General features: G+C 45.4%; 2 protein-coding genes across 4 annotated transcripts in view; one reads left to right on the top strand and one right to left on the bottom strand.

The window, feature by feature from the left end:
* The window catches only part of SLC4A5 (solute carrier family 4 member 5), a 73979-nt gene extending 60238 nt beyond the window's left edge, over positions 1-13741 (top strand). For 2 of the 3 annotated variants that reach the window (XM_070429504.1, XM_070429506.1), the window contains exons 19-25: positions 541-613; positions 2656-2724; positions 3607-3780; positions 6773-6928; positions 8511-8595; positions 9609-9676; positions 11848-11933. In XM_070429504.1, coding sequence (XP_070285605.1) covers positions 541-613; positions 2656-2724; positions 3607-3780; positions 6773-6928; positions 8511-8595; positions 9609-9643 — 592 coding nt within the window. In that variant the 3' untranslated portion in view covers positions 9644-9676; positions 11848-11933. Of the gene's footprint in view, positions 1-540; positions 614-2655; positions 2725-3606; positions 3781-6772; positions 6929-8510; positions 8596-9608; positions 9677-11847 lie in introns of all 3 variants that reach the window. The other variant, XM_070429507.1, reaches the window with a different exon arrangement.
* Positions 12329-26555, bottom strand: MTHFD2 (methylenetetrahydrofolate dehydrogenase (NADP+ dependent) 2, methenyltetrahydrofolate cyclohydrolase). The gene is made up of 8 exons (XM_070429508.1): positions 26455-26555; positions 22748-22932; positions 20748-20870; positions 19493-19645; positions 18796-18903; positions 17819-17911; positions 16828-16953; positions 12329-15588 (listed from the first exon to the last, which is right to left on the bottom strand). Exons 1-8 carry the CDS (start codon positions 26553-26555, stop codon positions 15425-15427), a joined length of 1053 nt encoding a protein of 350 aa, XP_070285609.1. The 3' UTR covers positions 12329-15424.
* Between the last annotated feature and the right edge of the window lie 111 nt (positions 26556-26666).

The following is a 26666-nucleotide window of genomic DNA, read 5'->3' as shown; positions in this document are numbered from 1 at the left end:
CACGGGAACACCCACCTGTTCTCCCCCCCCCCCCCCCCCCCCCCCAGTCACAGCCGCTCCGCCAGCAGCCAGGCCCCCTCCCCCCAATCCTCATTAGTCGTGCCCTACAAATGTGGGATCTTATTGTAGTCAAAGGGCAGAGGTAATAAGCACTTTATATCCCATTTCATTCTCACAACAACCAGCCCCCAGGTGGATGCCATTATCTCTCTTCTGATGTGAAGACATTTAGGGCCTGATTTCACACAACTAGTAAGCGGCAGAGCCCACCTAAGTCTATCAGGCTCAAGAACCCCCACTATTAGTCACTGCACTGGACAACCTCCCAAACACCCCTACAGAATACCCACGCCTCTGCAGGGCTCCCTCTCTTCTCGTGTGTGTGCTCAGCTGGGCTTTGAGCAGCAGGCTTACACTCTGGAATGGGGGGACAAGGCAGAGGCCAGGGCCTTGGCCATAACCTTGAGGTGCCCACAGAGGGTCATGGAATGGTCATGGAGCATCTCCCAGTCTACCTGACCATGTGCTCTTCTCTGCCAGGGAACAGAGAGTGACCGGCACCATCGTCTTCATCCTGACGGGAATCTCCGTCTTCCTGGCTCCTATCCTGAAGGTGAGGCCCTGCACCCTCCCCCAGGACCCTGTCTGCCTGCGAAACCACTGGCCTGATGCCCCAAAGTTGGGGCAGGGTCCCACATGGCCCCTAAAAAGGCAGGATTCTATTAGGCCAAAGAGATGTTTCAACATCATCATTGCTTTCTGGAAAATTGTATCAGCAGCAGCAGCAGTCGGCCTCGCTGTTCTACCCACCCCGTCCAGGGTCCACCACACCTTTCTGTGAAACGCTTCCCTCAGAAAGTTCTGCCAAGGTCCATCGCTTAGACCAGGAGCTTCCCGAGCTGGCTGTGTGTCCACGTTGCTGTGTTTATGGCTCACGAGAGGCCTCCTTGCTTTAAAACTTGCAGGGAGGCTTCTCTATGTGATCGTGGGGCCTGTTTCCTGCGTTTCTGTCGCGCATGTGTTAGGCACCTAAGTGACTTTTCCAACTCAGTCTGGAGCTCCTCTTGCTCATGTCCCTCCAGAGCAGCTGGAAGAGATGAAATCAAACGGGAGTCCCTTCGGAGTGTGTCCTCACTCTGAGATCCTGGGGGTTAGGACTTCACATGAATTTTGGGGACACGGTTCCTCCCATAACACCTATCAGTGGCCCTTTCCCATAATCATGGCCCACAAAGACTTTGCTGTCTTGAGTTCATCTTAGTTGTAGCTGCTCCAATCTTATGCAGATATTTCCCCCTATGAATACCTCAGAACGACTCATTCAGGGTGACGGTGTGAAAAACAAGAACGGAAGAGCCACGATGTTAATTGATTCCTTTGCCATGGAAAGTATTTCTAGCTTGAGAACTGGTGTTGTTCCTTTACATTTTTACCTTGTTTCATAATTTGGCAAACATCTCCCAAGCAGTGTACAAATGGAATGATGCCATGGCCCCACATTTCCTTTCTTTCAGCTCAAATGTCTTAGGTTGACAGCATATGGGTCCAGACCATGCTTTATGTTCATAAAATGAACACAGTCTAATTTCTTTTAAGAGAGAGGACGTTTGTTTGGCTAGATTGATTGACCTGCTGAAATAGTATCTAACTGTTGGGCATGGTACTTTAGTTCTCCCACGTCATATGCTCCAACACGAAAACCCCAGGAGTGAAGCAGAGCAGCCTGGTTCACAGTGGCGAGCGGCAGGTGCAGCTAAAGTGAAAGGAAAGTAGAAACACAGCTTAGAGAGACCGTGGAGAAATACCTCAAAAGGCTTCTAAAGAGTCATAATGATACTACAGGACAGCCCAATGATATGATCCCATTGTTGAAAAAGTAAGCACTCTACCTGTGAGCACTAGTGGTGAGTTGGTGAATAGTGGTGGCTGGCATAACATTGTTTTTTTTCTTGTTTCTTTCTTTCTTTTTTTAAAATATCTTTTTGTTGATTTCAGAGAAGAAGGGAGAGGGAGAGAGAGCTAGAAACATCCATGATGAGAGAGAATCATGGATCGGCTGCCTCCTGCAGGTCCCCCACTAGGGATCGAGCCCACAACTCGGGCATGTGCCCCAACCGGGAATCGAACCGTGACCTCCTGGTTCATAGGTGGACAGACACTCAACTACTGAGCCATGCTGGCCAGGCTCTTCTTGTTTTCTTCATATGATTGTGTGTGATGCATGGATTTTGTTAGTCAGCAGGTACTTCCTGCTGATGGAGGTCTCTCACTAAAGGCCCCCAGCTCCCTACAAGCTGAGCAGCCCAGCTTTGGGCCCTCAGCGGAGACTTGAGGTGGGAAGGGACAGACAGGAATAAGCAGGGGCCTTTCTATGGAGCTTTCCCATGTTCCAGAAGCTACGTCTTCAGACACATGGCTCTCCAGGGCCTGAAGCTGGGGGCCAGGCTAGGGGAGCACTGCACAATGGACGGGCCACCCAGCTAGAGAAGGCGGCAGAAGAGCCCCAGACCTGCTCTCAGACCCTCTGATCCTCCAGACACCCAGCTCCTCTAGCCTGGAGGAAGCCGGGGCAGGCAGGCTGCCGCTGTGACCGGCAGACACTTTCATACAGAACAGGGCAGCCCACAGCCTCTCTGCTCCCCTCTCTCATTTCAGTACATCCCCATGCCCGTGCTGTATGGAGTCTTCCTCTACATGGGTGTGGCCTCCCTGAATGGCATCCAGGTAAGGCCCTCCCTGTACGGTCAGCGCTCCAAGTCTGGGTCCATGTCACCAAGACCCCAAGTGCTCGCTTTCCCAGTTCAATGAAATAATAATGATAATAATAAGACTACCATTTACTATGTGCCAAGTAAATAACTATACCGGGCATTTCATAGGTGTGATATCATTAAATCTGTATAGGTAGGCCCTCTGATACCGATTTTATAGATGAGGAAACTGAGGCCCAGAATTCAAAACCCAGGTGGGGCTGACTCCAGGGAGCATTTCACTACGCCTCTGACTTCTCTAGGGCAACTCTGGCAGAAGAACACACTTTGTTCCATTCTTTTATTTCTTTTTTTAAAAATATATTTGTATTGATTTCAGAGAGGAAGGGAGCGGGAAAGAGACCTAGAAACATCAATGATGAGAATCATTAATCAGTTGCCTACTGCTCGCACCCTACTGGGGATGAGCCTGCAAGCTGGGCATGTGCCCTGACCGAGAATCGAACCCTGACCTCCTGGTTCATAGGTTGATGCTCAACCACTGAGCCACACCGGCCAGGCTTGTTTTGTTCTTTATTTACCATGATATACCAGGATGTTTTGAATTACTTGTGTTGCAATTAAGTTGCATTTTCTTTGACTGTGGATGGTATTCATCTGTGGCCAGTTCCTGGGCCCAGCCCTCACCCAGGGCCCAAGCCCTCACCTGAGCTCTTGCTGTATAAGATCTCGCTGTATGTCCTCCTATGCCTCCAGTTCTCTCTCTGTGCATCCTTAACGCCTGACCAAGGGCTCCCCTCTATGAGGCCCCACTGCAGCATCGCTTCCCCCACCCCAAGCCCCTAGCAGGGCTCCCGGGCCCCCACTGCTGGCTGAGCCTCTGCCCCCTCGCCAGTTCTGGGAACGCTGCAAGCTCTTCCTGATGCCGGCCAAGCACCAGCCGGACCACGCCTTCCTGCGGCACGTGCCCCTGCGCCGGATCCACCTCTTCACTCTGGTGCAGATCCTCTGCCTGGCCGTGCTCTGGATCCTCAAGTCTACGGTGGCCGCCATCATCTTCCCGGTCATGGTGAGTGCGGTGGGGCTGGCTTCCCCTCCCGTTGGAGGTCCACTCTCGCTTTCTCCTCCCTGGTGGGCTGACTCTGGTCAGGCAGGCACAGAATAAGACTGGAGCTGTGAATCCAGGCCAGCTGGGGTGGGGCAGGTGGCGGGGAGGGCAGGGAAGGTGGTCTGTGCAGTGGTCAGACCCTGCAGTGACCATTCGCACTCCCACCTCCACTCCACTCAGGTGGCAAATGCCACCCAACCGCCCCCGCGCTGGGGCAGGATGGCGAAGCTGGGCAAATGTGACAAGGAGACTAAGGTCCCTGCTGCTGACATTCAAACCAAGTGCAGAAGTAGATCTTGCTAAATAGATACCCTTTTGCCCTGGCTGGTTTGGCTCAGTGGATAGAGCTTTGGCCTGTGGACCGAAGGGTCCCGGGTTTGATTCCGGTCAAGGGCATGCATCTCGGTTGCAGGACCCTCCCCAGCCTGGGACCTGGTTGGACTTGTGCAGGGGGCAACCAATCGATGTGTTTCTCTCACATTGATATTTCTCTCTGTCTTTCCCTCTCTTTTCTACTCTCCCTAAAACTCAATAGAAAGTTATCCTCAGGTGAGGAGTAAGAAAGAAAGAAAGAGAGGGAGAGAGGGAGAGAGGGAGAGAAGAGAAAGAAAGAAAGGAAAAAAGAAAGAAAGAAAGAGGGGCCTTATAAGACACCTAGCACAGAAAGCCACTCCATCAACACAAGGAAGCACAAAAAATGCGGAGACAAATAGGACACAAATGACAGAAATGGAGGAAAGCAAACTACTGGATATAGAGTTCAAAACCACACTTTTAAGGTTTTTCAAGAACTTTCTAGAAGCCGCCGATAAATTTAGTAAGACCCTCCAAAAGACTGGTGAGACCGCTGATAAATGTAGTGAGATCCTCAAGAAATCTAGTCAGACCCTCAAGGTTATGATAAAGGACCAACTGGAAATTAAGCATACACTGACTGAAATGGAGGATATTATACAGACTCCCAATAGCAGACTAGAGGATCGCAAGAATCAAGTCAACGATTTGAAATACGAAGAAGCAAAAAACACCTAACCGGAAAAGCAAAATGAAAAAAGAATCCAAAAATACGAAGACAGTGTAAGGAGCCTCTGGGACAAGCGTACCAACATCCGAATTATAGGGGTGCCAGAAGAAGAGAGAGAGCAAGATATTGAAAACCTATTTGAAGAAATAATGACAGAAAACTTCCCCTACCTGGTGAAAGAAATAGACTTACAGGTCCAGGAAGCGCAGAGAACCCCAAACAAAAGGAATCCAAAGAGGACCACACCAAGACACATCATAATTAAAATGCCAAGAGCAAAAGACAAAGAGAGCATCCTAAAAGCAGCAAGAGAAAGAAACTCAGTTACCTACAAGGGAATACCCATACGACTGTCAGCTGATTTCTCAACAGAAACTTTGCAGGCCAGAAGGGAATGGCAAGAAATATTCAAAGTGATGAATGCCAAGAACCTACAACCAAGATTACTTTATCTAGCAAAGCTATCATTCAGAATTGAAGGTCAGATAAAGAGCTTCACAGATAAGAAATAGCTAAAGGAGTTCATCACCACCAAACCAGTATTATATGAAATGCTGAAAGGTATCCTTTAAGAAGAGGAAGAAGAAGAAAAAGGTAAAGATACAAATTATGAACAACAAATACACACCTATCAACAAGTGAATCTAAAAATCAAGTGAATAATCTGATGAACAGAATAAACTGGTGATTATAATAGAATCAGGGGCATAGAAAGGGAGTGGACTATTTTGGGAGGGGAAAAGGGTGAGGGGGATGCGGGAAGAGATTGGACAATAATCGTGCACCTATGGATGAGGACAGTGGGTGGGGAGTGAGGGCGGAGGGTGGGGTGGGAACTGGGTGGAGGGGAGTTATGGGGGGGGGGGGAGAGGAACAACTGTAATAATCTGAACAATAAAGATTTAATTAAAAAAACAAAAAAGAAAGAAAGAAAAAGAAAGAAAGAAAGAAAGAAAGAAAGGAAGAAAGAAAAGAAACCCTTCCATCATTCAAACTAACTGAATTTGAGAAGCTAACTGGGGGGTGGGAAGAGCTAGAATCAGAGATGAAGAACTTCAAAGTCCAATGTCATTAACATGACGTTTGGGGAAAGGACATGAGAGTTCTGTGACTATTCTGGCAAATTTTATGTAAGTTTAAAAGTATTCCAAAATAAGAAAGAGAAGAAAAAAGCCAAAAACATGTTGCCTCTGGCTCCTAGATGAGCCCATCACAGGGAAGTGGCCCCAGGCCCTGGTGGGCCCCAAAGCCTGGAGGGCTGGAGCGGGGCAGAGGGAGGACAGGAGTAGGATTTGAATGTGCCCTCCTGGAGGCTCCACGTAAGTGATTTTTGACCCAGGCTTCTCGTTCGTGTCCCCCAGCACCCAGCAGCGTGGGATTTGATGCAAGCTTAAGTTTGAGGACCACCGATTTAAAGAATAACTGTAGTTCTCCGACCATGGCTGCCACCTGGCTCCCCACCTCAGCCATCGCAGGCTCTGTCCTTATGGGTCCCTATGGGTTCCGGGTAGGCATTGTCACTGGGAAAGCCAGGCAGGGTCCACGGTGGGGAGCTGGTGAATAATGGTTGTGGGAACTTTGAGATGGCTCCAAAGACATTGACCAGCCCTGACCGGTTTGGCTCAGTGGATAGAGCGTCGGCCTGAGGACTGAAAGGTCCCAGGTTTGATTCCGGACAAGGGCATATACCTTGGTTGCGGGCACATCCCCAGTAGGGAATGTGCAGGAGGCAGCTGATCGATGTTTCTCTCTCATCGATGTTTCTAACTCTCTATCCCTCTCCCTTCCTCTCTGTAAAAAATCAATAAAATATATTTTTTTAAAAAGACATTGACCAGAAAACATCCTTGAACATGGCTGCTGAGGGGGAACGACTGTGCCCAAGTTTGGGGACCTGAGCCTTCCATTTTCTCCCAACTCTCACTGCAGATCCTGGGCCTCATCATTGTCCGAAGGCTGCTGGACTTCGTCTTCTCCCAGCACGATCTAGCCTGGATCGACAACATCCTCCCAGAGAAGGAGAAAAAGGAGACGAATAAGAAGAAAAAGAGAAGGAAAGGGGCCCATGAGGACAGTGACAAGGAGGTGGGGAGGATGTGAGGCTGGGCCTAGGCGGGGAGATTGAGAGGCTCCCTCCACGTTAGCCAGGGCCGGGATGGGGTGGCTTCCCAGGCGGCCTGCAGCGACCCAGCCCAGGATGGGCCGAGACTTCTGCTAATCTTAGTCTGGGGGCTGAGAGCTTGTCTGTTTCTGTGACTATCCTCAGGGTGGGCCAGGGTGAAGGAGCCCCCACCCAGGGAAACATTGGCCATTATCAACAGCAGTGCAGTCCCCTAAAGCAGTGGCCAGCAAACTGCGGCTCGTGAGCCACATGCGGCTCTTTGGCCCCTTGAGTGTGGCTCTTCCATAAAATACCACGTGCGGGCGCGCACATACAGTGCGATTGAAACTTCATGGCCCATGCGCAAAAGTCGGTATTTTGTGGAAGAGCCACCCTCAAGGGGCCAAAGAGCCGCATGTGGCTTGGGAGCCGCAGTTTGCCAACCACTGCCCTAAGGGAACAAGGCAAAGCCTGGCTCCATCACAGAGGTTATAAGGACTGACCTCCAAAGAATGGAGCGGGTGGCAGGGGTGGGGCAGTTCCGGTGGGAGCTCACTAGGAGACTGGACTCCGGGACAGGAGGACTGGGGACAGTTTGCTTAGTCCTGCCCCTAGGGTGTCAGGGCGGGAGGTGGGGAAGAGGCCCAGTCCTCACTGAGAATGGCTACCTTCCCCAGATGCCCACAACCACTGGGTTGCCCTGACTACCCCTCCCTTTCCCATTCTCCTCCCCACTCCACCCCCCAAACACTTAGGGAGTCAACAGACAAGAAGCCAGTCCAGAACTTACAGTAAGTCACAAAATGCTAGGGGGAAAGATTGTCTAGTTCAAGTGCTCATTACAGATGATATAACTGTCCCCCAAAAGGGAAGTGATTCACCCAAGATGGACACAGAGCTAAATACCTTAGAGGGAATTAAGATAGTCACTCCTGACTTTGCATCTGATCATCTCCAGTATACCAAGCTGCCCATGACATCTCCTAATACCAGGTCTGGCTCCCCTTCTCCCAGTTTGACCCAAAACCACATCCCTGCATCATCCTTGTATTGTTCTCCTAGTGATCTTGCCTTTTGCAGGTCAAAACTGTTCTTAGTTAAATCCTTGCTGACTGATGGGTGTTGATTCAACCATCTTCTGATGGAAGCGAGGGCCCCAAACTCCCCTGGTCCTCAATTACTATCCTCGTCCAGGAAGGGAAGAGGCCCATCATTCACTCATGTTTTTCGTTGATGGTTTAGGCCATTTTCAAAGATAGGGTCTAAGAACAAGGAAACCAAGTCAAAGTGCCTTTTAAAGACAAATACTATTCTTTCAGATTCATTCAATAAATACTTGAATGGCTACCATGTGCCCCGAACTATTCCAGGGTTGGGGAAAAATCTCTGGATTACATGATATATTCAATGAAAAAATGGGATTCATTTTGCACAAATTCATTTTACACACATCTGGAGGCGAGGATGGCACTTTGCACACTGTGGATGCATGTATTTCCCATCTTGGCCAGAAAGGCAATGCTATTGTATTGGTGTTCATCAGCTTTTCCCACTGTTTCTCTCCAGCCCCAGTTCCCTCCTCCCTCCGTTATAAAGATTCCCATGGAAAGTGTCCAAACAGATCCCCAAAATGGTATCCACTGCATTTCCAGTAAGTAAAACACATGGTGTCTCTCTTCTCCTTACTAACCCTCCACTTCAAGGAACTTCCATCTCTAATTCAGGGAAACTGGTGGTCTTAGATGTTAGAGGACCACTGTGCTAGGCAGAATGTTTCTTAGTGATTGCTGAGATGATTGAGAGCTCAAATCCAAACTGAGTTGTCCTTTATTTTACATATTTAATATATTTTTATTGATTTCAGAGAGGGAGATAGAAACATCAGAATCATTCACCGGCTGCCTCCTACATGCCCCACATGTAGGTGGTGGTGATGGGGGGGGCGGGGGGGGGGATTGAATCCACAACCCAGGCATGTGACCTCCTGGTTCCTAGGCTGATGCTCACACGCTGGCCCAGTGAGTTGTCCTTTAGCAAAACAGGTAGCATCGCATTTGGAGTATAACTTAGGTCACAGTAGTTGGGCTGATTCTGTACAAATTGCATCTTATACCCGCTGAAAGGGAGGCTTCCTGGGAGGGATGCACATTGCTTATGAAGATCCTGGGGGATTGTTACTGCCTTTACCCGCTCCCAGCCTCAGCTCCCTATTGGCAGACAGTCCTGTCGTTGAGACAAGACAGCTTGAAATCCCAACCTGAGTCCAGGCCCTGTTGCTCCTAATGTTGAGCTTGCCACTTTCCTCAAAGACCAGGTTAGGGATCCTGCCAGCCCCCTCAAGAGCTTCCCATCACGCCCTCCATCAGAGATCTCTTCAACTTTCTGTTTGGCCACTTCCTATTTGTATGATTCTATCACCCTTTCTCGCTCTTCCCTGGCCCATCCCATACCCCCCCGCCCACCTAGCCTGGCTGAGCCTTCTAATGAAGGAATAACTAACCCACCCATCCCAGCGAGGGCCCTGTATCCCTCGTGTGCAGTGTTGGCCATGGGGCCAGAGAATAGAAAAGAGACGAAATGGGTAAGGGAAGCACTGGAAAAAGGATCTCCTCCAGGGGAGTCCTCAAACCTGCTCCACATCTGACATTTTAATTTTCCTGCCAGGAAAAAGATCCTCCAGCTGGAGTTACTCATTCTGATTCTTCCTTCAGTGACTCAGAACTTGATCGAAGGTAACAGCCATGAAGTGTACTCCTTGGGTGTTGGATAAGAAACTAAACAATGGCCAGGAAGGTTGAGGGACTAGGATCTCCCAGCCTAGCCAGTGTCTCAGTAAAAGGCCTTTGTTTTGTGGTCCACCGAGGAGAGACAGGCTGACAGTCCTGATCATTGGGTGTCCAGTAACAAATTTGTCCTCTTATTGACATAAAAACATCATTACAACACACAAAGGTATTCAAGTTTACAAGAGGAAATTATTATAAAATATTAGGTAAAACGAAAATGGAAAGTAAATACTGAAAAATAGAAAACACAGAGGAAAACCAGATATGGCTTAAGTACTGTCTGTTATGGACAGCCAGCCTAAGGGAACTCTAAGGGTCCAAGCATCGGGTAACCTAATACGCTGTGCAATCAAATAACAGCGTGGTTAATGAGCAGGTCAGAAAGGGTATCAAGGAAAGCTAACTAAATACCGAAGAGCAGATGGAGACAGGAACAGTCCAGAAAGTATTCAAGACCTGGTTTCCAGGAGCCCCAGGCCAACAGGTGGTTCCTATCTGATCTCAATGAGAGCCACCCGTGCAGAAGGTGGGGCTACTGGATGGCTGAAAACAGGGGGCTCAAATGTGGAAAAGAACAATTCAGAGGCAGGCGAGTCGGCCTCGGTTATTACTAGGGAAGCTGGCAGGGCCAGTCCTACTCTTACACTGTGCCCTAAACTGGGCAGAAATCCCTCGGTACTGGGTCCAACAGGGAAGGCACAGGCTACCCAAAGTCTGGAGGCAGATAACCCCCCACTCACATGGCATTCTCTCAAGGGGTTTAAGAAACACACACGGGATCCTCTGAGCTGTAAGTCAGAACTGCTATCACATGCCCAGCTGAAAAGACACTTGTCACAGGACTGGCCTCCCTCAGCGGCTGGCCCAGGGGCTGGCCCAGCCCAGGAGTGTCACATGCCCAAGCACATCTCCGCCTGCCGTCTCACCCACCTCCCCAACCCAGGCCCTTCTACCCTTAGCCGCTGACCTTTACATATAAACGTGTTAGGAGAGCAATCTGTCCACCCTGATTTGCTTTCACTTTAGCCTACACTAAATTGAATCTCTAATTGCCCCGAGTTCAGTCAGTGGAGAGAAAATTTGGACCAAGATAGGGCATTTCAAAAACGCTGTTAAATTATACAAAGCACGGGACAGATTTGGTACTGGCAGTGGCACCTCCCAACCACACTGGTGTTTTACCGCATCTGTGAAGGCAGAGACCACGAAGTAGCAGGATTCCGTTTCAATGAAGAAAAAGGCTCAGCAACATGATCTAATTTAACAAAGGTTAGCATCATAAGCTACCAGGCAGGATGCTTACACCCTGGGGATACAGAAAGGCATGTGGACAGGGACACCCAGCACCTTGTGCCAAGAACAATGGAGTAACGGTGTAAGGGCCGATTTGCCTTACCTGGAGCACCTGGAGTCCACTAGCCACTAGAGCAGTGGTTCTCAACCTTGGCTGCACATTAGAATCACCTGGGAATCTTTTTAAAATCCTGATTTCTGGGCCTCATCCTCCGGAAATTCTGTTTCTTTGTTATGGGGTGGGGCCACAACATTAGTAACAAAGAAACAGAATTTCCGGAGGATGAGGCCCAGAAATCAGGATTTTAAAATGATTCCCAGGTGATTCTAATGTGCAGCCAAGGCTGAGAACCACTGCACTAGAGACAGAGTGAGGAAGAGAGAAAAAAGGGCATTCCAGGCACGAGAACAGACCAGAAATGCCATTGGAAAACACACACACACACACTCAGGCCAAAGAACGCAGGGAAGAATGGAGCCGTCAAACTACAAGTAAACAGGAGGGTGAGCATAGGAGTCCGTGTGCTAAGGTGCTCGGATGCTACGTTTTGAACTGGAAAACCACGGAAAAATTTAAGTGAGGAACCATAGACAGATTTGTGATCCAGACGGTTCACTTTGGCAGCAATATGAATAGGTTGAAACAGGGCAAGAATAGTAATGTCTACAGCTGAAGGCCAAGCAGATAGGATACTGCTAGTGGCTGTGATGTGTTCAGATTTCATAAGAAAAGACAGAACTACTTGCATTAGAGCCCTGCTCTGGGGGATCGCACGAAAAACACCCAACACTAGATAAACCATGCTCCCCTTTTTCTCGTTCAGCATCACCTTGCACTTCAAAATTTCCTGTCCAGCTTCACCTGCTTTCAACTACTCTCAGAGGCCAGTGTTCATGGTGCCACAGGTGAAGATAGAGATGGAGTCAGACTGTGACTTCACAGACATGGACATGTACGGAAGAGACGCTGTCGGCGAGACCTCCCTCTAGGAGGCCACAGCGTCCCCAGAGACGGGGCAGAGGGAGGGCATGGTTTAGTCTTCATCGTGAGGGTCTGGGCCACAACCCTGAACTTCTCAAAGCCCGTTTCCTTATTTACCAAACAGAGTCATTATTCCAGCTGATGAAAAACTGGGAATCCGTCGATGAAAAGTACTACTGAGGTGCAAAATCTCCCCTTCCTTTGTAGTTATGCAATAACGAAAGCAACATATGTTATACATTATTTTTAAATACAGGTCAGCATAGAAATTATAACATTTCTTTTGAAATTTAAAAAAAAAAATGCTTACCTCCCAAAACTGTGGTTAAAGGTGCAATAGTCCATTTTTATTGAAAATAAATTAACAGTTGAGAATTTTTTTAAAGGTTAGATTTTAAAGTGTCTAGATGATTTTGAAAGAACTATTAAAATACCCGCACTTCAGTAGAGCAAGGCTGGAAAATTCATCTTGCAATTTTGCATACTAGGAAACACTTAAAAGTCCTCTCTTTCCACTCCATCTCATTCCATTTGCTAAGGATCATACAAAAGCTTGAACTGTCTGCATTATGGGCCTTGCTCCAGCACAGAAGTGTGACTGAAAAGTCTGTTAATGAAAGAACCAACACACTTGAATGCATAAATATTTTTAAAATAAAAGTTCTTGTTAGAGTAAAACCTCAAACCACGTTAAATCAACACAATGATCCTTTGAATTAACATCACTGGTTTTTCATGCCCAGAGTCAAATTTCTGGACATGAGGGTAGGACCTTCCTGATTCCCAAAGTCAAACTCCCATTCCCATGAACATTGCAGTTAGGCAGAGCTGATGTCAAATTTTGGAAGAGTGTAACTGTAATATGAAACCAATGCTTTAAAGGAATGATTGGAAGCAAGTTGGGTGGATTGAAACCCATTGTTAATGAAGCAAATCCTTTCCTCAAGGAACAAGATCAGTCTTTATCTTTAATCCATGGTTAGCAAACACCAACCATGTTTTCCCTTAACTACTACTATGTGCCTAATAGCCACAATGCATCCGACATAAAACAACTGGGATTTGGATCTTGAGTAAATCACTTTGATTTGTTACTACATTTATTCAAGATGACAAATGTAGGTGCTTTTTCTTTATTCCTTCCTATTTTTTAGACAAATGACACTAGATTGTTGACAACTTGAGTCAACAGAACAGTTAAATGTCTCTGTAATTCCTAAAGCCTAGTACAGTGACTGGTCCACAGAAAGCTCTCAATTGTTTATTAAATTAAGTCTCAGAGCTCCCTTCCACGGGATACTGCCAAGAGGTAAAGCTCTAAACCTCTGTTACTTCTGATAGCAGCTGAATTACTTAGCTGCTCACTAATCTAGAACCATTACCTGAGTTTAAGTATAAATTCTTTACCTGTTCCTTTCCTGGGGGAGCTAACAACCTACCCTTAACATTTCACTGTTAAAACTTGGCTGATTTTCAATAGCACTTCATCCAAATTGAACTGTAGAAATGTTATGGATTCAGGAGTAACTGTGCTTGATTCATCAAACAAACTGAAAAACCACAATGTTAATTTTGTTCTGTAAACTGATCACTGTAATTTTCACCTCATATGTCATTTATATGTTGTATATACATGAACATTTTAATGTTGATAGCTTTTAACAGGTTGACATGTTACTTCTCCATGCAGGTCAGTACATTTTTCCGCTTGTAACTGCAGTTCAATAAAATGTAATCCTGTCTGCTCATCTTGCTCCATGTTTAATAATGTAGGTGAGTCAGCAGGCATGGCTTATGGACACTAGCTACTCACTTACAAAAAACATCTCTAACAAACCAGCATCTTCTTTCATCTCCCGAAAATCATCAAAAGAATAAAGGCAGCTGGCAGAGGAACAGGAGGGAATAGGTCAACTCCCCATTGTTCTCCTTTCTCCGTCTGCCTCAAGCTGCCTGGAGCAGGACCAGAATTCCCAGTCCTGGTGGGACCTATCCTAGCCTCCAAATGTGCAATACCTTCCAATCTGTCATCAATTACAAAAATTCACAGAGAGAGAGAGAAAGAGAGAGAGAGAGAGAGAGAGGAGAAACTTGGGAAGCACATCAAGTTCTTTGTAAACTGAACAAGGTGTAAACTGAATGCATGGTTTAGAAAATACTCAGAACAACATTAACCACTTAAATGAATCTTACCGATTAAGATCCTGGCTTGGCACACCTGTTGGATGTAAGATTAAATGGACTAGGCTGGTTTCTCCACGGTTCTTTAAACCACTTTGTTTAAGGCACAGGAGTGGTGTTACCACTTATAGAAATAGCTAGATCAATTACATCCAATGAGAAAACTTAACTATGGTTAGGTCACAACTAAGACAATACCGTAGCAATTAGGTACAGTATTTCAGAAACTCGTTTCATACTAGTCAGAGTGTTTTATTTAAAAAACAAAATAAAACAAAAAACTTAATCAGAAAGTCTGATTAAATTCAATATTAACTCAAGCTCTCAAAAACCTATCGGGGAAAGCCAATAGGTGCATCAGAGAAAGCAGGCAGCAGGCCGACAATTCTTTGGTGGAAAAGGCAGTTACATATGTATACAAATGCCCTAATGATTATCAAGCCCAAGTTTTGTTTTTCAAAAATAGGTTTCAAGATCTACTAAAGAAACCATACAGACTTCCCCAACAGTACAAAAAAATTAACAATAAAGTTTAAGGATATAGGAAAAGCCAAATATGACAATACACATGAATTATTTATAAAATAAGCCTTTCGATCCCAGAAAACCAAAAGCGGACCTCATGAATGGCAACACACATAAAATAAAGGCTAATAGCACACAGACATTTTCCCAACGACTAACTAAGCTTTAAAATGACAGGGCACTATTAACAGGTAGCTTTTCTTCTGGTTATCAGTCAATATAAAATTAGGGTAAATTTTTCCTACTCAAATTACTATCATTTCTTCTTTTGTACCTTTTCCCTAATTTTCTCTAGCAACATTTTTCCTTTGGTTTGACCAGTTGAGCTCAAAAGGTTTGGAACCTAAAGTGAGTATCAACTCATATTGGAATAGCACTTGGGAAATGCAATCCTGGAAAAGGCAATTTGTAACTGAAGTGGTCCGACAAAGTAAAGCAGCCCTTCTCAATGGGAGTGTCCCCCATGCAATCACCAGGCTAATGGCTCTTCTTATGGCCAGATCACATGACCCAGCATGATAATGGCACGATCCCTGGTGAGGTACTGGGGAGAGCTATGTGCACAAGCATCCACCCACTTAAGCTTTCAATAAATACAAAGCACTGTTTAAAACCATGTCAGTAGAATAAATAAGAGATGCTGCATTTCTATTGGCCTGTTTTGCCTCTTGAACTGGCTTGGAGTACTGTTCATGACCCAGAAGACACACTAGTTAATTAGTTGCCACTCCAAGCTCTTTAGACTTCAGTACCACCTGCTCTTCAAGCCTCAGCACCTTTTTTGCAGCGATAATGGTATTCTTCATTAGCATCGCCACTGTCATGGGACCAACACCCCCAGGGACTGGAGTGATGTAACCGGCTTTTTTCCGGACTTCTATATAGAAGAAACAAGACAGCAGACTGCTTTAATCATGACAAAGGACATGTATGTATTTTAACATATCATGGAAGCATTGGGGGGAAAAAAGCAATAATATACATAAGCACCTTCATAAACCTCAAACTCATAAAAATCACATCTAATTACTCAAGAGTAAAGGCCTTTGAACATACTAACAAAATAACAGGCACATATTAAGCAAAGTTGTTCAAGGAATATTTATACATCTGCATCACCTATAATCTACCAGCCACACTTTCATCCATATTAAATCTACTTAAAAAGAAACAGTAGGTTGACTGTAGGGGAGGTCTACCATAAACATTACCTCAATTAATACCTGCCTACAACATTTTCTTAATTTTACTTTATTTATATACTATATTTATTCATACTGTTTGCCCAAAATACCAAGCAAAGCAATTTTCTGGAAAGAAGCAAGATTTTTTTAATCCAATCTTTTTAAATTGATTTGAGAGAGAGAGGAAGGGGGAGAGACAGAGAAACATGTATTTGTTGTTCCACTCATTTATGCATTCACTGGTTGCTTCTTGTATGTGCCCTGACCAGAAATTGAACCTGCAACTTTGGTGTATCGGGACTATGCTCTAACCCAGTGGTCACCAACCGGTGGTCCGTGGACCACTGGTGATCCGTGAGGTCCGAAAGGTTGGCGACCATGGCTCTAACCAACTGGTGAGCACCTGGCCAGGTCTTTAACTCAATCTTAAAGAAAAAACACTTGGTTACCTAGGCTTGGGTCTTAAGAACTGAAAGGAGATGTCTACAGTACTAGTAAGTGCCAAATTTACAAGAACATGGCTTTTTCCTGGATTTTTTTAACATTCCAGGTCTGGGATCCCCTCTTAAAACGAGAAATCTGTAACACTTTTTAGGAGACTCAGTGGTTTAGGGAAATCACTTCATTAAATTTTCAGACTTGTTAAAAGTCTTAAAGTTGTTTTAATTATGAAATAACCGTAAGGAAAAACAATTCCCTGAAAAGTTTATACCTACTGTCCATAATTTTATGACATAAACAACTAAAATAATTCTAGAATGTCTATAACTTGAAAAAACATTTCTCTTAATTCTTGTTGAAAGCCTTTTAAATGGTATTACCAGAGTAACACAAGTTTAAAACTTATAAGAAAAAGTAAATGATTAGTCCTAAATGTCCATTAATGGTAGTATTTACTGATTTTATATATTTTTTTAAAGTATACTATTTACCTTCAAAATCCACATCTCCAACCAACTTGGGTTTAGCAGTGATAGGATCCTGAATTCTATTTATTCCCACATCAATGACGGCTGCTCCTTCCTTGATCATATCTGCTGTGATCAAATTTGGAATGCCTGGGGAAGTGGAGACAGGAATGATCGATCACCTTACTGAAACATCTGAAAACACCTGTCAGAATCTTTTTTAAAATTTTTATTATTTTTTTAAAATATATTTTATTGATTTTATTAAAGAGAGGAAGGAAGAGGGATAAAGAGTTAGAAACATTGATGAGAGAGAAACATCGATCAGCTGCCTCCTGCACACCCCCTACTGGGGATGTCCCCGCAACCAAGGTACATGCCCTTGACCAGAATCGAACCTGGGACCCTTCAGTCCGCAGGCCGACGCTCTATCCACTGATCCAAACCGGTTACGGCTATTATTATTTTTTAAATATTTTTATTGATTTCAGAGAGGAAGGAAGAGAGAGATAGAGATAGAAACATCAATGATGAGAGAGAATCATTGATTGGTTGCCTCCTGTACACCTACTGGGGATTGAGCCTGCAACCTGAGCATGTGCCCTTGACTGGAATCGAACCCGGGACCCTCCAGTCTGCAGGCTGATGCTCTATCCACTAAGCCAAACGAGCTAGGGTTGCCTGTCAGATTCTTATCTAATTTCAATTTTAAGAGACCTGGAAGAACTAGTTAGCTTGTTTTATAAATACCTACAAGAACCATTAACCAAGGAAACATTTAAACGTCATATAGTAAATAGAAATCCTTTGAGACTATAGAAATTACATTCATCCATCAAGTCTATGATGAAATGACAGAAACCACTATACCAAGCACAACTCTTCCCTCATTTTGTAGGCAGCTCATGGTGGCATCCTAGGAAAAGAATGAGTGGAATGGCAGCGAAGCAGGCAAGTTCTAAGGCAAGAGGCCCATCTCCTGATGTCCTTCCATCCCCTTCCCTGGTGGTCTTACCTGCAGCAGAGATCACAATATCTGCAAGAATGGTATGTGTCTTCAGCTGCTCTTTGGGGGTGTATCGATGTGATATTGTAACAGTGGCATCACCTATGAATTAAAATTAAATGTCTTGATTTCTGAATCAGAGCTGGGATTGGAGTAGGTGTCAACTAGGCAAACCATTGTAGAAATTCAACATCTCTGAGGAAATAATTGATTTAATTCATGTGCCATATTTTCTGGACAACCAATTGTCTTTTTTTTCAATTAATACTCAATTTCTTGTAACTTTTACCTGTTAGTTAGTCCTAGCTCTAATCTTTGGAGTCATATATAACTAGATTTCTTCTTTAGCCTGTTTAATAACAGTTTTTCAAGAATTTTACCTTTCCTAAATAAAATATCCCTAGAATTACTCAAGGGTTATTTTTTAAGTTTGCTAGATGTCTAGAAATATTTAGTTTTGCCATTGTTTCTGATGTAATCATGTAGGTTCATATTATGATAATCACACATGGTAACTCTGATTTGAGGCTTTTTCTCGAACAAATGAACAGAATTTGACATAATGACACATTAGAGTCATATTACGTCAATCCTGGGCAATGGTCGAAGATTTTTTTCTACCAAATGACACAGAGCAGGATACTAACTTTGAAAAAGAATGGTCTCTTAACTCCAGCTATCAAAGCCATCACTGAAAATTTCTAATTGCCTACAACCATGCTTATACTTATAAAACTTAAATTTTTGAGGCTTATCCATTTCTGAACTAGTTTCATAATAAATGAATATAAATAAACTCTCAGGTGACACTGAGTACAGCTTCTCCTACAAAGATTATACCCCAAATATCTGTTAACAACATTACAACAAATGCAAACAAAGACAATGTTCCCTGGATGTTTGACACAGTGAACACTTGGTCCACAGGACAGCCTCTGAAGGCCTCCGTGAGGGAGAAGACACTCTTCCGAAAGCGCTTCGCTTACCTCCAGGACGTTCGTGCGCCCCGTCTGTGTGCAGCAACATTGCAATGGGCATCCCAACATTTTTGGACCTTCCAGCTACAACCACATTCTTCCCTAGGGTCGGAATGCCTATTAAACACACAGAGGGGGTCAATGAGGGAAAAAACGGGGCATATGTAGTACTCTCAACAATAAAGAATTATTTTTAAAAATAATATATGTAAAAGCCAGGCCAGACTGTCTTAGGGCACCAAAGGAAAAGGCAGATGGCCCAGGATGCGAATCTAATTATAATAATGAAGGAAGTCGCCAAGCTGGTTGCCTCAGTCAATTGGCCCTATCGCTTTAGGGCTAAAGAAAGCATTTTGTAAACTACAAAATGTTATATAAATGTGCACTACCAACACTACTAAAGTTTCCTTCTCTGAGGCTTCTGGATTTAGTAGCAAAAACAGTCGTAGGCACAGACAATAGCACGGAGAAGGCCTGGGGTGGGGTGGGGGTTGGGTGGAGGGGGTCAATAAGGGAGAAGATGGGAGACATCTCTTAATGTTGTCAACAATAAAATTAAATTAAAAAAACAAACAGTCATAGGCGACTGCTGGAAAGGCTCTGGGGAGTCAGACTAGAGGTCATGGGCGGGAGTTTTCACTCTTTTACCATTTGCAAGTAGTACGTTCATAATACTGACAGACATACCATTGTGGGACAGACCTACCAGTTCGCTTAATGATCTCCCACACACCCCAGGGGGTGGCCGGTAACATGGAATACTGGTCCAAACACATTCGCCCCACATTGATTACATGGAAGCCATCAACATCCTTGTCTGGAGAAACAGCGTTGCAGATCTTCCTCTCATCTATGTGCTCTGAAAAAGAGGTCAAGCCAGGGGCCTTAGTCACTGTTGCATAGTTACTACTGCTTGCCTCCAGCTTATCTGGTTTGTCGTGCAAACCTGCTTTCTACAACTTGCCTCTACGTGCCTCGACGATTTCCTTCTTCCATCTGCACAGAAGGGACATAGCAAGCACAGCCAAATGCCAGCATCAAAGCCCATTCCTCTTGTATAACTCTCCCCTGCACTGTTCCTTGTATCAAGATCTCAAGGTCAAATCATGGAGCAATTGGTATTCTGATGTGGGAGAGGAAAAATTATTTTTCTTTCTATCTTTCTAGATTCTTCTGGCTGGGCTAATGATCAAATTAACGTAAGATAGATTAACAGGAGAAAATGTCCAAATTTATTATGTATGTATGTCCCGGGATTCCATAATATGACACTGGCCCTGGCTGGGTAGCTCAGTTGGTTAGCGTGTCATCCCAACGCACCAATCCCTGGCCAGGGCACACACAAGCATCCACCAATGAATGCATAACCAAGTAGGACAACTGATCGATGTTTCCTCTCTCTCTCCTCTCATAAAAGAAAAAGAAAGAAAAACAACATGAGACCCAGGACAGATCAGGCAGTTAAGGCTTCTGTACGATTTTGAGCTACGGCGAAAGGGGTTGTGGTTGGGGACTGGAAGGTAATTCACATGGAAAAGCCACTGTTTGGTGAATAAATGTTGGTTGGACCTCCTTTAACAATGGGACACAGAGAAGACTTTGATTAAAGGGGCTTGCTAGCCTTCTCTCTGCTTATCATACCTGTTCACGTCCCTGGGATGCTATCTCCCTTCCTGGAACGGGACCTCTATCTAAATTCCGTTAGGCAGTTAGAGGGAAGGTCAAAGGTTTACCTTGAGTCTTTTGTTTCTTGAAAATAACCAGCTTAAAAAAGCCGCATCTTAGGGAGGGAAACTCTGCTTCCCCTCCTTGAGTAGGTCTGCCCCGTGTCTAATAAAAAATTCACTCTCTGGACTTGACCTCCCCTTGGAGTCAGATTCACACGAGGGGCCAGCAGTATAAAGTAGCCAGGCCTCTCCGCTCCTCAGAAATCCTTCTAAATGGTGGAGCCCAAAACTCACCAGGAAGCGGCAGCTGAACAAGGAGGCCATCGACGTTATCATCGTTATTTAGTTTATTGATTAAGTTCAACAGTTCTTCCTCTGAAATTGAAGCAGGTTTCACAATTGTCTCACTGTTGATTCCTATAAGATAATGTCAAAGTTAAAAAATATTGAGGCATGCCCTCGCCAGTTTGGCTCAGTGGATAGAGCGCCAGCCTGCGGACTGAAGGGTCCTGGGTTTGATTCCTGGTCAGGGCACATGCCCGGGTTGCAGGCTTGGTCTCCAGTAGGGGGCGTGCAGGAGGCAGCTGATCAATGATTCTCTCACATCGTTGGTGTTTCTATCTCTCTCCCTCTCCCTTCCTCTCTGAAGTCAAAATATATTAGAAATATATATATATTGAGGCATTTAATGAGCAATGTGATGTTGCCTGCCTCAGTCTTCTGCCATTGAGGTTTTTATTATCACATCCACCCTGGTAGCTGAAAAGCACGAATCAGCTCAAAATGAACCTGAAACAGTAACATCACAAATATATACACTAGAGCAGTGGTCGGCAAACTGCGGCTCTTTGGCCCCTTGAGTGTGGCTCTTCCACAAAATACCAATTGTGGGCGCGCATGTACAGTGCGATTGAAACTTCGTGGCCCACGCGCAGAAGTCGGTATTTTGTGGAAGAGCCACACTCAAGGGGTCAAAGAGCCGCATATGGCTGGAGAGCCGCAGTTTGCCGACCACTGCACTAGAGAATGCTAGCTTGACCTTTCTGTATATTATTTATGTAATCCTCATCAACCTCATTTTGTAGACAGGAGACTGAGGCACGGCGAAACTGAAACAAGCCAGCCAGCGGAGGAACCAATCTTCCAGTTCCAAAGCCCCTGTTTCCCCCTGCAGCATGGTACCTCCCAACGTCTTAGGAAAACATGGCTTGCTCTATTCTAGAGGCTCTAAAGCAGTGGTTCTCAACCTGCCTAATGCTGCGACCCTTTAATACATGTCCTCATGTTGTGGTGACCCCCAACCATAAAATTATTTTCGTTGCTACTTCATAACTGTAATTTTGCTAGTTATGAGTCGTAATGTAAATATCTGATATGCAGGATGTATTTTCATTGTTACAAATTGAACATAATTAAAGCATAGTGATTAATCACAAAAACAATATGTAATTATATATGTGTTTTCCGATGGTCTTAGGTGACCCCTGTGAAAGAGTCGTTCAACCCCCAAAGGGGTCGCGACCCACAGGTTGAGAACCGCTGCTCTAAAGGTTTTCCAATGAGAAGGGCAGGAGTCCTCATTCTTCAGTTATAAAGAATAGAGTACACCAATCGAAAAATATATATACCAAGGGCCCACGGTCCAGGAACACTGCCCAGTCACGCCAATCCTTTCACAGCCCTTCAGAAGGACAGGGCACCTGCTCAGACTACTGACCCAGAGATGTCTACCCCCACACAAAGCCTGTGGTACAGCGAGACCTAGACCACCACCCACCCAGACCCATGCCTTCGGCATTCAAAACTTCAACCACTTCTCAACTGCAAGGTTTAACTGGATTTGGAACCAACTGGTGAAGAAATCAAAAGCTATTTCCCAGAAGTCAGAGTTATTCATTTCCTTCAACTCTATGCTGTGTCCTAGGCTACATCACTGAGGTCTCCTCAAACTGCCCCACCCCCACTCTATTGCCTTAAACCACAAGTGCTCAAACACCTCAGATACTCTTATCATTGCTCAAGAAAAGCAGATGTGTGTTCAAGGCCACCTGTCCAATGTTAAAACCAGAGGCAAAGATAAGATAAACCATATTCCTTTCATCCTAGCCTATAAGCCTCCCCAATAGATTCACCCTATTCTGACAAAGTTTTGCCTATTGTTCATATTAGCTTCTTCTGCTTGTGTTTCTAGTCAGAAAAAAAAAAAAAAAAAAAAAAAGAGTAATAAATGACAATGGGGTTTGCTCCGGAGAAGCCTCACTTTAACAGCAGTCTGATCCGAGCGTGACACCTACCCACATCGGCAGCAGCCTTGGTTTTGTTGAGGACATAGGAATGACTTGCAGGATTCTCACCAACCAGAACCACGCTCAGGTATGGCCGCTTGTTGCCGGCTGCCACCCACTCTTCCACCTCCTGCCGCACTTCCTGCTTGATCTGCTGGGCAAGTTTCCTTCCAGAAATGACAACAGCTTCATTTCTGCAGAAGGCAACAGAGACACAAAACCAAATACTAGCTTGAGTTTTTGTAAAAAGATCAGACTACCAAAAGAGTATGAAATACCCCAAATTTTGAGGGATAGGAGGAGGGGGCATAGTAGGAAAGGGGTCAAAAGGAACAAATTTCCAGTTATAATATAAATAAGTACCGGGAATGTGGTATACAACATGATTATAGTCAACACTGCCGCATGACATAGAGTAAAGCTGTTAAGAGAGTAGATGCTAACTAAGAGTTCTCGGCACAAAGAGAAAAAAATTTTTTCTTTTTGTTGTGTCTGCATGACGTGACATGAATGTTAACTAAACCTATTTGGTAATCATTTCACAATATAGGCAAAGCAAACCACCATGTGTACACCTTAAACTTATACAGTGGTGTATGTCAATTATTTCCCAATAACGTAGGGGAAAATACCCAAAACCTACAGTTTACATGAAAATACATGGTGCCTAACCTGGAGAACAAGTGCAATCTGAAGCACAAATTCAAAGTGGGAAATCTGTATTCAGCTACATATGCAGGAGTATAAAGTCGACTGAAACAGTTACCATCACTAATCTGAAGCTCAGAGGGTTTAAGTAACTGACAGCTAGTACTTGGGTCTCACACCCAGCTCTGTCTCAATCCAGAGTCTAGGCTTTTAATGCCATGGCCTCCTGCACATTCACAAATTGACAGGCTAAATAAACAAACCCTATATAATAAAGTGGTAATATGCAAATTGACCATCACCCCAACACACAAGATGGCCAGCAGGGGAGGGCAGTTATGGGCGATCAGGCCAGCAGGGAAGGGCAATTAGGAGGCACCAGGTCTGCAAGGGAGGGCAGTTGGGATATATAAATATAGATATATAGATAAAGGTATAGGTATATATATAAGTATTCTGTGAAAAGGACATAGCTTCCACTTCATCAAAAAGTTCCTTTTGAAAGCAATAAACTTAGAATGTAACAGCACATTTGGGCTAAGAACGATACACTGAAGTTAAGGACACAGGGTTCTGGAATGAACAAACCCGTGTTCCAAGTCCCAAAGGCAGATTCTGGATGTTGTGCTAAGTTGTTTAAAAAAAAAAGACAAAACTGTCAAAGAATAACAAGAACCAAAACAAAAAGCCACAATGCTTTTTCTTGTAATGTAACTGTTTCAGCCCTCCTCTGCATACCACAGCTCAGCAGCATGTGGGACAGCCCAGCAAGTGAGTCATCACCTAACTTCCCATCATCTTTTTTGCCAAAGGGCAGATACCTCAAAATAAACAGAAATACAGACTCAGTTCCATGGGAAACCCAACGTACATTAAGTATATTAGCTAATACTTATTCCGCAATGTAGTGCTTTCACAATGTGTTTAGAAAATTTTCCGTTAAAATTATGAACAACTAGAAAGAAGTCACGAGGATTATTCAAAATCAAAACTAAAACTCTAGTCAGTAGCATCTCCATTTTCCTCCAAATCCAATGAACATCAGGTGCATTTTACAATTCAAGATCAAATTATTTTAGAAAGAATTCTTTTTTAAAAAAATATATTTTTATTGATTTCAGAGAGGAAGGAAGAGGGAGAAAGAGATAGAAACATCCATGATGAGAGAGAATCATGGATCGGCTGCCTCCTGCAAGTCCCCCACTGGGGATCGAGCCCACAACCCGGGTATGTGCCCTTAACTGGAATCGAACCTGGGACTTTTCAGTTCACAGGCCAAACCAGCTAGGCTAGAAAGAATTCTTGTTATCCACTGGTTAATGAAACCAGAAATGGATGAGGACAGACACAAACTAGGATGGAACTAATATCTATTAAACGCTAGGTATTTTGCTAAGACTTTTGCATTCATTTACTCTCAGTTACCTTGGGGCTATTATAATAACCCTGTTATGCAGAAGGGGAAACTGAGGACAGTAGATACAAGATACAAACGCAAACCTCTGCCTCCAAAGTCCCTTTTTCCCTATACCCCATTGTCTCCTAGACTACAGTTCTCTCTCTCTCTCTAACCATGAGTTTATGTTCGTGAAACTCTCAGACCAACCCCCTAAAAGAAATAAATGTAGCCTCTTTAAAAATAAAAAATAATTTTTAAATAAATTCTACATGCCAGCAGTAAAGCAATACAACGGAACCATAAATACCAAACTGAGTATTGCCCTCAGAGATGTGGAAGTCCATTTGTTTATTCAGAAAGGCAAGTAAAAGGAGGGTATTTGTTGCTGGAGAGCAAGCAAACGGGTCCAGTTCTGTAGGTAATAAATTAGAGGACGTTTATAAATCTCTTCTCAATCATAAAAGCCACAGGCCCATGTGGCCAGAACTCAGGAAGGGAGGAAGGAGGAGGAGAACAGACTGTAACAGAGGTGCTGGAGAGGCAAGTCAGGCTCAGACCAAGAAAAGCCTTAAAAAAAAAAAAAAAAGAACGAAAGAAAGAAAAGCCTTGAGTGTCCCCGCCCCCAAATCTTCTTTCAAGAGCACATGCATCCGCATTCTGTGCTTCTACAGCTCCCTGGCCATGTCTCTAATAACATTTTTACAGCGAGAGGAAATGACACGCGTGTCTTCTGCCCCTTGACAGGTGAGTTCCATTAAAGAACAGTTTCTATCACCTCTGAGTTCGCACAGTAGGGCACGGCCCAGTGCCCGTTACCAGGCTTAGGTCGCTGGCAATGCTAAGGCTCTAAAGATGGAGAAGCGCACAGATTTAGGGAGAGAAATCCCAGCCACCCCAGAGAGTCTTCAATCTAGGTCTAAGAATGAGAGTTTGAGGTCCTGGGGGGAAAAAAAACCAAACCCACAGGGAAAAGCTAATACCTCCCTATGAAACGCAAACAGAGCGCTCCTCCCAGGTATTTCTCAGCGCAATTGACACTGCCTGGCATTGACCAGCTCTCGGGCGGGCAGCAGCCGAGGCCCTGGTGATCACAGCACAGCATTTATTCCCTGGGAGGGAAAGGGCCGGGTGTGGGGAGGCGCGAGCCACACCCCCCTCCTGGAGCCGCGGGGAAGTGCGGTACCCGGAGCGGCGCGGCTGGGGATTTCATCAGACTGCACCAACCCCCGCCGCCGCTAGGGTCCCGGGGAGGGACGGTCGCCGGAGGCTGCTCATTCGGAAGCCTTCCCGGCGCGCGCCAAAGCGTCTCCTCTGCTTTCACCGAGACGGATCTCGGCATCACCCACTTCGGCATGTTCCTGGGCGCCCCAGAGCGCGCCAGTGCCTCTGCTCCGCACCGGGGACCCTGTCCCGCCAGCGGACTGGCCCCGGGACAGATCGACGCCCCGAGCCCGCGGGAGAAAGGCTCCCCCCGAAAGGCTGGCACGGGTAACAGCCCACCGCGCCGGGCGAGCACCCAGGTCACTGGCCGCAGCCGCGCTCGGCTGCCACGTCGCCCCGCCAGTCCTCTCGGTGGACAAGCCGCCCCGGACGCAGATATTCAGGAGTCCGTCGGAGTCCCTCTGGAGCCCCTCCGGAGCCCCGGCGTCCCCGCTCCCGACTCTCTTACCGAACAGCCGAGAAATGGAGTGGACAGTGACGGAGGCAGCAGTTCTGTGCGGGTCGCAGCAGCCGGGTGGCCAACGTGGACACGAGGGATGAAGCAGCCATGCCCCCCAGCGGCGTCGGAGCCCGAAGAGAAGCGCGCGCTCCGGCAGCGCGGTTATACCGCGGGCGCGTGTCGGGCCCCGCCTCTCGCCGGCACCCATTGGTCCCAGTCCA

The sequence above is a fragment of the Myotis yumanensis genome, unplaced genomic scaffold (assembly GCF_028538775.1).
Source record: "Myotis yumanensis isolate MYYU_CA2020_CCGP unplaced genomic scaffold, mMyoYum1.0.hap1 SCAF_11, whole genome shotgun sequence".
Lineage (NCBI taxonomy): Eukaryota > Metazoa > Chordata > Mammalia > Chiroptera > Vespertilionidae > Myotis > Myotis yumanensis.
This window is presented reverse-complemented; position numbering and strand designations above follow the sequence as displayed.